At 40.7% G+C, this 15,915-nt stretch overlaps 1 protein-coding gene across 3 annotated transcripts in view; it reads left to right on the top strand.

Moving 5' to 3' along the window:
* Positions 1-15,915, top strand: part of ASCC3 (activating signal cointegrator 1 complex subunit 3) — a 560,200-nt gene that overhangs the window by 542,995 nt on the left and 1,290 nt on the right. For all 3 annotated transcript variants that reach the window (XM_090037230.1, XM_090037224.1, XM_090037218.1), the window contains 3 exons: positions 4,069-4,220; positions 6,859-7,009; positions 14,020-14,229. In XM_090037230.1, the coding sequence (XP_089893356.1) occupies positions 4,069-4,220; positions 6,859-7,009; positions 14,020-14,229 (513 nt within the window). The remainder of the gene's footprint in view (positions 1-4,068; positions 4,221-6,858; positions 7,010-14,019; positions 14,230-15,915) is intronic.

Below are 15,915 nucleotides of genomic sequence, written 5' to 3'. Positions count from 1 at the left end.
TACACTAGTGTAAATTGTTGCAGGCGGGAGGCACCCTCCCCGAGCACTGATTCAGAGGGCATGTCAGAATGGATGCTTCTGGGGAATCTGCCCCTCCACTGCAGCATCTACCAGTGTTCAGGGCCGCAGCAGCCTGCACCACTAATACCATAGCAGCCCCTGCACAAAGAGGTAAGTTCTTGTTTCCCCCACACACCCAGGGTGCCAAAATTGTAACTTATGCCTCTGCCTAATGTATGAGGGCCTAGGAAAAGAGCTGATGTAGCGCTGTCTTGGTAGGTGAAAAGTATGATCTATGAGGTAATCCTCTCCTTCATACATGCTGAAGGTAACTCTTCTTTCCACGTGCCTGGAAATCTGTGTGTGAATAATCACATGTCCGTAGGCTGTGAAGTTGCTCCCTTCATGTTTGTCTGCGTAACAACAAAACCAAGAAATGCAGACAGGTAGTTAACCGTGTTAGTTTGAAGTCAGGCAGAAGTCAGGACAGGGTGGCACCTTAGGTTTCTCCAGGAAGAGCAGCAACTCTCCCAGGAGAAACTGAATATCTGTATGAGGCCTTACAAACTAACTGATTCAGAAAGGCATGATGTTTCATGGGTGACAGCTTATTTTGCCAGATGCTATGCAAGACACATGAAGTAGCTGGAGAATTCTATTTGAAAGGTACTATCAAGATAATACAGTAGAACCTCATAAATCCGGCATGCTCCGGACCAAGCACCTGCCGGAAATTTTAAAATTCCAGATTTTTTAAATCAGAGTGACAGCCAGTCACAGAGCAGGGTGGAGTGGGTAGCAGTGGCCACATGTGGAGCAGTGGCATGGGGTGGTGGGTGGCGGCAGCAGCTGCTGCATTGCAATCTTCCCCCTCCACTGCTCTGGGACCAGCCACTGCTACTCGCCTATGTAATGTATGTTTAAAAAGTGCTGGATTTTCAAGAATTTATGAGGTTATACTGTATACATTCAAATATATGTATATATATCACACTTAGGTACAAATATATATCTGTAAAAGCAAATCTGTCTATGTAGGGCAAGGGGAAAATTTCAGTCCTAAATCAAGGTTTAAGTTCCTGCCACCCAAAAAATTGCAAAGCATCATTAGCTGCAGGGCACAAGTTTCATGAGAAATGGGGCAGAACCAGGGCATTTTAGGGTAACTTAAAATATTTTTCTGTGTGTCATTGATCTTATCACCCTGGCCTGAAATAAAACCTGTTGAAATGGCATTGTAAACTACTGAAGTAAGCTGTGTGTCTGGCCATTACTGAAACCAGCTTGTGTGTCTTTAAACTGAGCATTTCTTCAGAATCAGTGTAATTTAATTGAAACAGCTCTGCATGTGTAAACAACTCCTTTGTTTAAAGAAGATTTCACTGTTTAGTTTGCCTTAAGTAAATGCTGCCTTTTGTTTGTCTGTAAAACATTTGATTAAATGTACAGACTAATATGGACAGCTTCTCATCATTCCACTGGTGGGCTGTAAAATGAGTCAGAAGTATTGCAAGTATGTGCTTTCTCAGGGAAGCATAAAATAATATCATTTGTCTTAAAAGAACATGTTTTAAGTGTAGTCTGAAAAAAAGGAAACTACAGGTTTCTCTCTTTAGGGGCCCAGCTACATGTTCATATTAAAGCCAGATAGAAACCAGCTATAGAGTTGCACACATTTTCAAGCATTGACTTTATAGTTGGTTGGCTCTTGTTATAGCTATATAGTCATTTTTATTGTATGATAATTATTTTGTATATGTAGCCAGTTTAAATTTATTGTATAATTAACCAGTTAATGGTGTAACATAGCAAGGGCCAAAAAATAAGAATGTGGATTAGGAAAATACTAGTAAGGACACTGCCTAATATTTCCAAAAGCACCAAACTGAAAAGGATTATTGAGCATTCCTGAACTTGTTTTTGTAACCATTTTCCAAAATGTTAATTAAACCTCAAATTTCTTACCTGACAATTAGCTTTTAAAAATACACATTTAAATTCAATTAGCAGTCTCTAAAACAAAGACTTTTCAGTGCTATGTTTATTATTATTATTGCAGTTTGAAAAACAAACATTTTACTAGAATCTCTTTCATCAACTAAAAATGTTTCCATGAATCCAAACAACTGTTGTAAAATATTTATAGTCTACAGTAAATTTGTGAAGTTGAATTCAGTATAAAAATATTGTGTTGAAAAAAATGTTTCGATTTGGTATCCTTTGGAAAAGTTCTGAGAGATGCTTTTATACCAACCTGAAAGAGTGTAGGTCCAATCTTACAAAGACTTATCCACATGCTTAATTTATACACTGTGGCATCCCAGTGAAATACTTGGAACTGCTCACAGTGCATAAAGCTGAGCATATGTTTAGGTCTTTGCAGAATTGGGCCTTAAGCTAGCTACATCCTTTTGAATTTTAAAAATTAACTAAATAAAATTGCAAATAGGACTGGAAACTATCTATGGCTTAGTTATAAGTAGTTTACCTGAATCCAAGACCTTGACTTTAAGTTAACCCCCAATAATTAGATTCTAATTATTAGGGGTGGTAGGGCAGGCAGTGAGGGGTAGGGGGTCAAGCAGCTTGACCCCTGTCTTTTGCCCCCTATGTCTGCCCACCCATTCATAAATGCCACTGCTGTCAGGCCAGACTGGGGCTGTGCTTCATGCCTCAGGCTGCAGTGGAGCCAGTACTTGCTGGAGTGGAGCAAAGGGATGCAGCAGAGGCAGGTGGGGCACAGGGAGTGCAGAGGTGGTAGGGGCAAGGGGGCCCAAGGCTGCAGAGGGGAGTCAGGCAGGGGAGCAACCAGGGACAGCAGAGGTGGCAAGAGGGCAGACACCAGCTTCCTGTGCCCTCACTGCCTCGTACTTGAATCCAAAATAAAGCTTTTTTCCTCAGTGTTAAATGGGGAAAATATGTCATCTTGGATTTGAGTAAATATGGTAGTATGGTCTGATTGGACAGGCAGTTGTGAATCAATTTGGTTGGGGCTTTATTCAGTTAAATTGATTTTGTCAGAAAATGTCAGTTCACAGACACACAAACTTATCAGCTTGGATAAAACGTTCCTTGAGATGATCTACCAAATTCAGGATGGAATTTCTGCTCAAAATGAGAGAGAGAAACCCGCTCTAGAGCAAATTATAGCTTGTTGGGATATGACAGACTCAGAATCATGGTCCTGCTCCATCTGATTTGAAGGATTTGAACCTGGGTGTCTCCCAGGTAGCTGCCCTACCCACCAGGTTATTAGTTCTTTTGGAGCTAATAATTATGTTTGAGCATGTTGAAGTTAATCTCACATTTTGGGGAAGAAAGATTCTAAAGATCTCAGTTTTGTGCCAATGCAGAACAAAGAACTGAAATTGTTTTCTTAAGTGGAATTCTTGTTTTCCAGTTAGTCCTAATGAGAAATTTTCTGAGCTTTAATCTCAGCTCTGCCAGTAACTCATTAGATTATGTTTTGGGAGTTGCTTTGCTTCTGTACTTTAGTTTCCTCATATATAAAAGGGGAGTTATAATATTAGCTAATGCTTGGTACGATTATTAGTCATCACATATTCATTTTAAGGACACACTCTTAATATTCATTATATTGTAAAGTAGATAAAATATGTTTAAATAATTCTGCTGGTTTGCCAACTTTTGTCTGATAGGGAAACCTTCAAAATTAATATTGCATTTAATTGTAGCTTTATCATTTTACTGTTAAGTAACCAAGTAAAAAAGATGTATATCTTGTAGGCAGAACTGGGAGCTATTCTCAGTAATATTCTAGGTTGGTGTAGTGCCAAACCTGGAATTTGTTTCTAATAGCAAATACTGCTGCTCGATTTAAGGTAAATTCTTAATGATGATTTAGGACCTAATCAGATGCCCATTGAAGTCAATAGACTCCTGTTGACTTCAGTTGGAGTTGACTCAAAAATAGTCATATTCCCATTTAATAGTAACCTAAATCTTTGTACATTAATCATGAAAACAAATGTTCTTAGTGGTATGCATCTGGAAAGAATAAGAGGGAGGTAGTTAAATTCTTTTATTTTATGCGTCTTGTTCACTTAGGCAATGCTGGATGTTGCAGCATACCATGGATGGCTAGTGGCTGCTCTGAATATCACCAATCTGGTGCAGATGGTGATCCAAGGGCGATGGATACATGACTCTTCCCTGCTTACTTTGCCCAATGTAGAGCAACACCATCTTCACCTTTTTAGGTAAGTAATTCAACATTCATAATCAGATCATGTCATTCCACTTATTTTTTTTCACCATGATTGAATGCCTTCATTGTGTCCTGGAGTATTCAAGCATGTAACAAAAGTTAAGCCTTTTGTATGTTTTGATTTTGCTGACTTCAAAGTTCAACTACCTCCTACATGGTTCAGACCTCAGACAACACCAGACTGTATTTCTAGGAGTGTGATTTCAGAAAATGGATAAGGGATGAATTTTTGGACGGGCTCCCACCTAAATGTGGATGCCTAGATATTCTGTACAAAGAACAGAAAGAGACAGATACATGATTTAAAAAGTTTAAAGGTAGCTAGCAAGAAATACTAAACGTAGAAGTATGTCTGAATCCCTATCCCTTCTGAGTGAAACCGAACAAGAGGCACTTCCATTCCCTTGGTATCCACTGGGTCTAGTCCAACTTCTGAGGGTAAGTACCAAGAGTCTTTGTTGCCTGTGATTCAGAATGGCTAGCCTTGCCTATAATAGAAGCAGTGCTCACCAACAGCACAGTCGTTAGAGATGCACCCAGGAACAGTAATGTAACTGAAAGAGAGCAATTTGGGCAGTAGCTCCAGACACTGCTTTGGGGGACACAAAAATAATCACTTCTGTAGTTGACTCTGCTGCCACCATCAGCATTGTGGCACCTGGTGCTGTCCTGGTTGTTGAGCTGCCCTGCTAAGCCTCTGTCTGCCCAGAAAGCAGAAACCTGGATTCTACCCTCCCTTAGCCTGAAGGGATTTGAGTACATATCCCCACTTTCCAGGATTAACTACCAAGTTATAGAATAGACAGGGAGAAACATTGTCCACATTCCTGTTTTTATGCTGGACCACTTGGCAACGAGCCAAGAATGCAAGAGTCTTAGGGCTAGAAGGGAAGAGGAAGCTTACCTTTGTAGCATAATGATTAATATGTTCCCCAGAAAAGAATGGGGAGCCTGGAAAGAATGGGTCCATATTCCCACTACTTTTTATGTATTGTGTATTAAAGGGCTATGCATAAGTAAACCGGAGTAGGGACCCCAGCCTCACCTTATTGCGTGGTGGTTAGGACAGTGGTGGGAGCGATGGGTATGACTCCCCTCAGGTTGAAGAAAATCTAAAACACAAGTCTTCCACTTCTGCCTTGCATTTCTTATCCATTGGGCTGTTGGACTAAAGGTTAGCAGCAGTATTATCATTTTTTAGCTAAATTTAATTATTTTTGTATGTGTTTTAGGCATACTTGAAGGAGATCTAACAGACCGGGTGCCTCTTTGGAAACTTGTGGTCTCCCCAGATTAGGCTCAAATTAAAGCACAGAACAGTGTTAAAGCAGTTAGGCATGCGGGTGATTATACTAAACTGCTTCTGGGCATGCTCAGAAACCCAAATATGTGTAGCTGGAACTTTGAAGTCGAAAATGAAAGGCACTCCCTAAATCTGGCTACATACTGAGCTTTGTGGTTTGTAGAGCAGGGTCAGACTGAACTGCTCTTTGGAACTTTACCACTGGAATTCCATTTAAGTCCCATTTGGATGCCTTACACCCCTGACAGACATTACACTTAAGTTGTGATTAACTTGTTAATCACACTGTAAATAGTATACCTGCCACATGTTTAAGGAATGAATGACATGACAAAACAGGAAACCAGCCATAAAAATATTCCACAAAAGACATGAAATATTTTTGTGCCTAGTTTCCATCACACCTTAAATTGAACACGTGGCAGAGTAGAGACAAACCAGAGCTAGTTCCAGTCTCCTGTGTGGCTCCAGAGCTGGAATCAGCTGATTGTAAGTCACAAGTCCAAGGTCTCACTGTAGCCGATTCAAGGCCCTGATATAGTCACAGGGCCAGGACCAGGAATCAGCTGATTGCTGGTCCTGGCCGGTTCATATAGGACTGTAGGCTTTCAAATTGCTGGTGTAGGGGGAGTGCAGGATCATGATCCCAGGCTCTTCCTGTACTGGCAAGTAGTAATACTACCATTAGATCTGATCCCTGATCCCAAAATCACACATCTTAACCATGCACATGCAGTATAGCAAGAGCCACAGCTGGTATATGGATCAGATCTCATCACACAAGTAAGTGAACATGTGACATGGATCTCAGAGACCAATCTGAATCTGGCTATGTAAGAATTTCAGTCTTTCATCTCTCACAAAACTGATCATTTCATTAAAACAGGTGGCCCCATTGTACACAAGTTTCAAGTTTCAAAATGTGGAATACAAATACCACATATATAAAAATAAGTTGCAAACAGAAACCAGTAACATGAAGGATTTTGTTAAACAATTGTGTTCTTTAGCTGATTATTAAACTGGTTTGCAAGTAACATTGAAATGTCTGATGCTGGGCAGCTCTAATACTAGCCTAACAATGATACCATTTTTAAACATTGCATTTTCAGCACCAGGTAGCTCAGTCTTAATCAGACTTTCACTTTAGCTGTTAACAGGAAGATGTTTTTTCATCCTCAGGTGAATTTTCTGTAGAATACATCTGAGCAAAATGGGTTAGACACTTACATTTTTTTATGTCTTCCTTCCCTTTTTACCATTCTTTATAGTCCTTGTAAACCTGTATCAGCATAATCATTTGCTTTCTAACTCCTGTCTTTATCAGAAAGTGGAACCAAGGAAAAAGGAAGGCCACACATGGAGGTTACCAAGGACCTATTGAGTGTCTTCCTGAACTGATTGCTGCTTGTGAAGGAAAAGAAAACATTTTTGCTTCCATTGTAAATGGCGAGCTGCAAGCTGCACACATTACACAGGTAACATTTTCTGTCATGAGTTCAGAGTCGGTTATAGATGTGATCTGGAATGAAAAATGAGTGGAGGAAGAAACAATCTCTTTAAATCCCTTTGGAAATATCCTATGATTTTCTGCAAAAACTGTAATATATCATTACTCTAAATTTAAGATAGAGCTCATGTTCTAGGGCAGTGGTAGGCAACCTTTTCTGATCACAAACCAGAATGACTTACTTGGAGTTAGAGCCAGGTGGGTAGGCAGACACTAGGACCAGTAGCGTAACTAAGGTGAGGTGGCTGAGACAGCATCCTGGGATTCCAGCTTGTGGGGCTGGCAGAAAAGTAGCTGCTACTGCCATAACCTCACAGCCACGCTGACAGCCAGAAGCCACCATGTATTGCAGCTGTCCCAGGCACTCAGCTGTCTCGTTACACCTGTGGCTGGGACCCACCTGTAGCTGGAGTTATTCCCTGCAGCGGCATGGGGAGAGCACCCATGCATTCATAACCAAAGCCCCCTGTCTCCAAAGTCCCGTGTCCACAGGCCAGATCCAGCAGCACCACGGGCTGGATCCAGCCTGTGGGACCATAGGTTGCTGCTCCTGTTCCGGGAGGTGAGTTCCTCCCCACCCCCCTTCCCTGTTAACCAGTAACAGCATCCTGGTTCTTCATTCATATATAAGTACTGTACTGTTCTTTGTGCCCTGGGACGTGTTTGACTAGGCCATTTTTATCTGCCAGCAGTTATGAAACTTCTCAGAATTGTCTCGTAATCACAAATGTCATTGTTGCTAGTTCCAGAAATGTACTTTTAAACAGTTACTAAGAGAAGTAGGTTGTTAAAAGATCCAGCATTCCATTTCTGTCTGAAAGAGAAAAAGCATATGAGTATTCACCACTTCTTAGGGAAAGGAAACTACAGCTTCAAAATATTTTGTCTATAGTTATCTTATTTATTGTAGTAGTCTTTTTAAATAACTTGCAGGCAATAGTATAGTGTAATGCCCATATACTACACAAGAAAACTCCAAAACATATATTATTAAGAAAATTAATTCTAACTGTTCCTAGCTGAAGGTAAAAATGATATATGTTGGCTGTTTAGTTTCTGTTAAACCAAACACCAGCATGCAAACAAAAAGGAGGGTGTTTAAATGCCTATAACAAACATCTTCATTTCTAACTAAATTACCATCAAAATTTTGAATAAAAAATTATTTAAATCAAAAGGTCTTCTTTAACAACAACAGATTTCTAACATAATACATATTGATTTCAGTCCCAGTTTTAGATGTGATGAAAAATTAGAACATTGTTATAATTAGTTCAGGGAGAACTCAGAAGTAAACTTACTTAATTTATTTGCATAAATTGCCATTCTGTTATCTTTAAAAGCAAATGCAAATTGGCTCTGTCTGATATGATGATGGTTATTTGGCTCAAAAGTGCTTCAATTTGCGTAGCAATCTGGTGTCGTCTCTGCAGTGAGGCGATCCCAGGTAACATACAAATCCTGAATTATTCCAGAAATTAGTATGTTTAAAGCATCAATTTAAGTGCTAATTGCAGTAGTAATGAGAAAAAGCAGTACTACTGTGAGATTTGCATCTACTGCCCCATCAGTATGCCTGGAACGGCTGCTGACTGGCAGAGGATTTGGCTGCTAATTAAATAATTGTATGCATGGCAGTGTTCTTGTCTGATTCAATAGATGAAGATTAATCCTCAGATAAATATGTTTGGCTGGTATTGAAATGTCTTAGCAGTTTCTTCAAAAATAGCTTGTATATATGTGTGTGTACCTACACTGTGTATGTGTATGTATATGTAGATGTGTGTTTGTAAATATAGACGCACATAAAGAGGAGATATATGATACGTTAAAAAATCAGGAGGGGTCTCGTATATGAGGGTATGAAATAGCCATATAACTTATATGTCAAAATGACGAACGAGTTATGCAGAGCAACCCAAATATGGGCTGATAAAGCCTTATATTTTATCATAATATATTTATATGTTGACTTATACAGTTATGCCACACTTCTTGTTGAACAAAAACAATAAAAAATGATTGACAAATTATTAAAAATGATTCTAGTAGGACATCTTGTTTCCCTTCCTTCATCTGTAAACCTGTGTGCCTCAGTTATCACAAATCAAACTGTGCAAGGGACGAAGGAAGAAAGACATGCTAAAAAGGCCTACAGTTGCTTTTATGTAAATATTATATTTTATATTTAAATCTTAGAATATTATATTCAATATTTTAGCTCTTAAATCTGATCTCTTGTGACCAACCAGGGCTCAAAGTAACCAATATTTTAATATCTCAACATCTTGGCACCTGTCTCAGACTTAAATCTGTCTTGAGAGTCACAGACTCAGTGTCCCTATATGTTACTGTTTCTGTTTCTGTGAATTTTGCATTCTTTGCTGAGCAGTGGCCCAGTATCAGCATCAGCCAAAGGGTGGAAATTACCTCCTGACAACTTTGCCTCAAGACTAGTGGTTAGGATGCTCTTCTGGGAAGTGGGAGTTTGAGTTTGAACCCTTCAGGCTGACCAGAGCATTACATCTGGATTTTTCTGCTTCCTAGGCAAATGCTCTGACCATTACGTCTTATGTAAAACATGGGTGGGAGTACCACTACATTTTAGAAGACCGAATTAGTCATCTGCATCCAGTGGAATGCAGTAAGATAGCTAAATCAAAGAAATGGTTTCAGTCTGTCTGTAAATACCAGGGTGGGTGCTTTAGTTCTGGAAAGAGGTAGGTTTTCAGACAAGCCCTTCTCTTTAGTGCAGTGATTCTCTCTCAAGATGCTTAGGTGCCCTGGAGTGCTGAGCACATATGCGAGATGCGAGGAGATAAATATGTAAGTGCAGGATCAGACTTAGTCCCTGCCTGGCTGTTTCCCCGTCCCCACAGCACCACCCCTTTGCAAGGAGGGTAAATACTGTAATAAATTAGTGTTTGAAATAGGTTCAGTTTATAAAAGTTACAGTAAGGTGCCTTGAGTCTAAAAAAGGTAGAAAGCCACTGCTTTAGTGTCTCCTTCTGCCCATTCCTCTGATAAGCATGCTAGGTGCTCTGAATCTCAGTCTTAGATTCCTAACTTTCCTTATGGATTTGCTCCCTTGGCATAGTGAATTCCACTCCCAGAAACACGTGTTTAATCATTAGGTGTGATGGTGCTGAACATTGTTGAGTCTATTCTCCTTTGCAGATCTGGGTCTTTTTTCCTAAATTAATTGGGCACCTTTGAAAATGATACTCAGTAGTTATGCAGAATAGATCTAAGGTTTAGCATACATATCTGTGGATATGTGTATTTATGAGAGAGAGAAGTATGCTACTAGAGATTTTAGCAGACTCCACCTGACATTATTTTCAACAAGAGAAGTATGTGAATGCTTCCATATTACCTGACAGATAAACAGTTGCTGTGCTACAGATGTCTCAGCAACCAGAGACCATTAACCTTATTGAGATCTTCCAATTTATTTACTATAGCACAATTCATAACTTCAGGAGACAGGCCTGGAGAATAGTGCGATTCTTCAATCAGAGCTACTCTGTTACAATAGGATTCTTTCTGTGTGCTAAAACAAATTCCAGTGCAATAGCCATAGTTAAAACTGGGATTGCATGCAGTACACAGGGTCATGGAGCTCTTTGTGAGCTGGATCTGAGCAGGGGCATGAGGAAACTGCAGCAGCAGCTCTAGCTCTGGCTCTGACCTGGATCATGTGGCGGCGGCAGCGGCTCCAGCTCCTGGGCTGTGTCCAGATGAGCATGGACATGTGGTATGTGGCACTGCAGACCCATCTGCGGTGCCACACACTGCACATGCAAGTGTTCCCCACACTGTAGCAGGGAGGATTTTTTTGACCCTGGGAAATTCCAGAGTCAAAAACCCCGTGCCAAAAAAAAAAGTGGGGCGGCACATATGGCAGCAAGACGTGCCTACCAAAACCAGAGCCTGCCTAGCTAGAGCCAGGCTCTGACTGCCAGCCAGGCTCCCAGATGCAGGAGCACTGAGGCTGCAGTTTCCTGAGGCCCCCAGGACTCTAGGCACATGGCATGGGCATTCCCCAGGGTCAAGCAGCAACAGCACAAAGTGTGCCACTGCTACTTGTACCTGGGGAAACAAACAGCTGCGTTCATGTGGATGCGGCCCTGAAATACACAGCAGCAGCTGCAGCCCCTGCCATGTGCTGGAGCTAGAGCTACTGCTACTGCATGGACAGTGCTGTAGCAGTAGCTTCAGCCTAGGTCACACAACAAGGGTCGGTAGCCAGTGAAGTATGGCCACATCAGTGTAGACAGGCAAAGAAGATAGTTTATCATAGATGATTTTATGATGCATTGGTAGTGGGTAAGTTGGGTATATAAGCGTAATGAAATCTTAGTAGCATTTATCAAATGAGAGTGTCTTTGGGCTGTAAATTGGTTTCAGTTTGGAGGGAGGAAGCTTGTGTTATTTTTCCTAGTGTCTGTCTACTTAGCTTAGGCTTTCAGTCCACTTTTCCTGTCCTTTGTCAATTAAAGCTAGCTAAGGAAACTGGTAAACTTCATTATCTACTAACTTACCATAATTGTGAATCACAGTGAGTGTTTTTCAGGACTTCAAACCCATTAGCATTGAAAATGTAATCCAAGAAAGCAAGCCAAATCTATTTAATTTGTTTTATTTTGTGTACAAAATGGTCACATTGGTATGGGGGGAAAAATAAAGATAAAGAAATCCAACCTCTTTTCCATGCTCATTACTTCTGTCCCAGTCAGTAGCGACACGTAGGAGGTGCACGTGCACCCTCTAAGAGTGCTGGTGCACCCCCTGGCAGGCCGCGCTCCCTGCTTAGGCAATGGACAAGGGGGCCAGTGGGAGCACCGGTGCCCTCCCCTGTGAGCGCCAGCTGGGGAGTGGAAATGCCATGGCCACTTCTGGGAGCTGGTGAGTGAATTCAACCATGGGGAGACCCTCCCCCAGTTGGCAAGATCAGCTGCGGTGGGACCCTCCATCCCAGTCATTGACTGGTCGCTGGGGAAGCACATGCCCCCCTCAAGTAAGGTGGCACCAGTCGCCGATGGTCCCACTCCCTCTTTGCATTCTCTCCTGTTGACTATTCAGTGAATACCTCGATCCTCTTTCTTTCATGAAGTGTTAGTAGGTTTCTCCCTCTCTCTTCTTCCTAGCCTCCATCCCATCCCTCCCCCCACCCCCGGCCAAAGGTGGAATCACTTCTGTCCCTAAGCATTGCTGAGGGATTCTGTGGGAATCCCCAAGTTTTTTCAATACTTAGGCTAGGTACAGACAGTCAAAAAGCTCAAGGCTGAATTGATTCAGTCTTTGCAGGTTAGTCTAAGCTGCAGAGATTCAACTGAAACAGAAGTGAACAGACATTTACCTTTGATTAATGAAATGCAGCCACATGTTTGCAGCAGCTCAGGCCAGAAAGCCATGGAGCACTAGAACAGGGCTCTCTGGCTGCATGTTCACTTCCTCTTCCTGCTCCCCCCAAGATTTCTGGGATTTGCAGTCCAAAATTACAACAACAGGACACTGCAGGGTTGATAATCACTTCCTCTTCCTGTTTCCAGGTGCCTCTGGGATTTGTACACAGTTGCAGCCAGCAGTAAGTTTGAGCAGGGGAAGGGGTGTTTAACCCCCATCTGTGGCCCAGGTCCTCAGCCGGGGTTTGCCCAGGGTTGGGGGGGAGAAAGTCCCCCCTGTGGACTAGGCTGCATACCCAGCCGGGCTTGCTCCTCCCCCCTCCTTGTTAGCCAGCCCTCACTGCTCCAGCACAGGGGCCAGGTGGGGATAGCCCTCCTGTCTGACGCAGACAGCACAGCACAGCCCAGCCCAGGGCTAGAAAGCATGCTGGGATGCTGGGGGACTGTGATTTAACTTGAACCAGGAAAGGGTCTGGGACAGAAGTTTCATAAACCAGTTTCACCCAATTCAGTTAAGTCTGATATTACATTCAGCCAGGTTTATCTTAAACCAATTTCTCCCATTTTGAAACTGGTTTATGTGCATTGAGCATCTGTTTTGTTACAGGTTTAAACAAGTTTCTGATCATTTAAGCTGGTTTATGTGTAACTTCTGCCCCTGGCCTTATTCTTCTAGCTCTGTGTGGTTCCAAGGTAGTTTTTACTTCTTTCTCTACTTCCCATATACCTATCACTCTGATCTCTGCCCATCTTCTGCCTCCTAAATTAAAATCTGCTTTATTGCCACCACTTTTAGCTCCACTGTTTATGTCATTACTTGTTCTGCCTGCTACTGTGTATTGTGTCCCCACTCTAGGGCTATAGGACTGCAGTGTGTTTTCAGGCCATGACATCCAGTACTAAAGGAGTACCATATTGAATAATGTAGGTCATGTGTTCCTAATATCAGGGATGCAGAGAGGGATAAAACCAAGACCATGATAAGGTAGGAGAAGAACTTGAGTCTTCAGGAGAATTGTAAGGATAACAAATGTTCAAGGAGATGAATGCATAACATATTTTTAAAAGTATGGATAACTTCAGATGAGCTGTCTAATAATTATCTGAACTGATCCTCTGAACTCTTTGAGGTTTGCCCATCGCTAATTAGCATTGCACTGACTGACTCATTATGGATTATGCCACAAAGATTTAATTCAAAACTTAATTATAGGAATTTTTAGTGCTTATAGGAAATAATACTTTAACCAGAAGTGGAAAACAGTTTTTTTTCCTTATTCAGACATACAGTAAACATGGTAGAGAATATATAGTGCACATAAGGAGTTTCACAATTATTTTATTCACTTAGGAGAGGTACAGTAAGAAGTTACTGAAAGAGAATTTTCCAGTAACGATCCTGACTTTTTTTATTTGAATCTTATTAATACAAAAAAATTTGTTTTTTTAACTATACATTAAATGTGTAGAATGTACAGTTATATTTTCTATTATAATGGCCGAATTTTACAGCTTTGTCTTGTAGCTGAAGCAGGACTTAACCAATTACTTACGACCTGTTCTTCCACAGGCTTGGAATTTCGTCTCCCACTTGCCAATTATAAATGTTCATCTGAGCATTAAAGGCTGGTGGAATGACTCAGTTCAGGGGCAGAATGAACTACCTATTCCTACTTTGGCAACAGATAGGAGGGATGAAAAAAACTGGATCAAATTACATGCTGATCAAGAATATGTGCTCCAGATATATTTTCAGAGAATCCAGATGGGGTACCATCAGGTAAAGTACTCATAATTTCCTTTCTCTAGTGCACTAGATTCCAATAGTCTGAATTACTAAAAGTGTGGTATACAGTAACAAAATCCTATTCGACAATTAATGCTATCATGAGTTCTGCCATCATTTTTCACGGCTTTGTGCAAAGACAGAAATGTTAGTAATAGACTGGTAATTTACCCAGTTACCACAGGATAATAGCTCAGATATATGTAATATTTTATTTAGTTTTTACATGGTAAATTTGTCGAAAATGTTACATGAACCAGTTTTCTGCATTTCCCTAATATTTGTATTAGTAGTTCAACTCCTTCTAATTATTGTAAGTTTGCTTAGTGTTTTTTGTTGTTTTTGGTTTGTTTTTTTAAAAGAATTACAGTCCTCTGCTAAGCACTTCACTATTTTTCAGTAATAGGCTTAAGGTGTTTACCTTTTACCTCCCTAGCTTGAGTTTTCCATGTGATCTTCGCATATCTATCAGGGACATGTTTTTTTCATCATGGTTCTCCTTGCCTTTTTTTTTTCCCCCAACCATAGTCACTTCTTTGCTTATACATAGTAGTCTGATTTTTAGAAGTCACCAATGACTCCATTTTTGGTTAGTTTCCAGCAGTTTTTGAAAATTACACCCCTTTATATTTGTTTTAAATTTCTCACCTAGAAATTGAATCATGAAAAATACTTGTTACTTTGAAAAAATGAGCTATTTAGATCTCCAACCCCCAAACAGCAGAAGCTTAAGTGTTGGCTTGTAATACTGTCATGACATTCACTTTGTAGTTGTGGCAAAGCTGTGTATGTCCCAGGTGTCATCAGTGGATGCAGCACAAAGGAGAGCCCTAACATCCAGGTTTCCAAAGTGTGTGAATTAGTTAGATTCTTGGAGTGAAATACTGTCTCATCATATCAGTACAAAACTCCCACTGAATCACTGGGGCTAGGATTTTACCCTGGGTTGTTTGTTGTGTTCATTTTTTTATGGGAAAAGTGATGGGGAGTTGTAAGAGAGGGCCAAATAGTTGTAGGTTATGTGGAGTCCAGGACTTTGTGATATATGAGTCTAATAGTTTTAAATTCCTCTTTTAGGAAATGGTGCCCTCATACTTTAAGAGCAAATGAGAATAATAGGGAGGCAAACATTTTTTTTATTTATTTCAGAGCTGAATACCTTGAGTATTTTGCATCTGAATGTCAGGAAACGTTGTTAACTGGAAGGAAGAAAAGAGTTCCTCTTCCCTGTACCGTACAAGAAGCTTCAGCCAGCCAGAAACTGCTGAGGTGCCTGAAGCCCTTAACCGTTGAATTTTCCCCGCCCCACAGTCTTAGATCCCCTTCTCATAATACTGTATGAAGCCACTAACTGCTGGTTCATTTGCTTCCCTGGAAATCTTTAGCAAAACCTCTCCATCTACAGTGCACTAAATGAATGCTGATTTGAATTTGCATTATTATTAGTATCTTCAGCTTTCAGCAATAAAGACACCGTCTTAAAGAATCACTGAAATAATCTTCCATTTTGCTACAGCAACTTAAAATAAAGGCTAGAAGTACTGTCATTGTCTTTATATTAATCTTGGACAATGTTGATTACTATTATTTAAAGATGAAGATTTACAATTAGTCATCCTACAGAGAATAGCATTCACTCTGTTTTTAGACTAAATTATAAAAAGGAGACAATGTTTTCTG

The sequence above is a fragment of the Crocodylus siamensis genome, chromosome 1, assembly GCF_052110815.1.
Source record: "Crocodylus siamensis isolate JL-2025a chromosome 1, ASM5211081v1, whole genome shotgun sequence".
NCBI classification, from domain to species: domain Eukaryota; kingdom Metazoa; phylum Chordata; order Crocodylia; family Crocodylidae; genus Crocodylus; species Crocodylus siamensis.
Note: the sequence above shows the minus strand (reverse complement) of the source record. Positions and strands in the feature narration are given on the sequence as shown.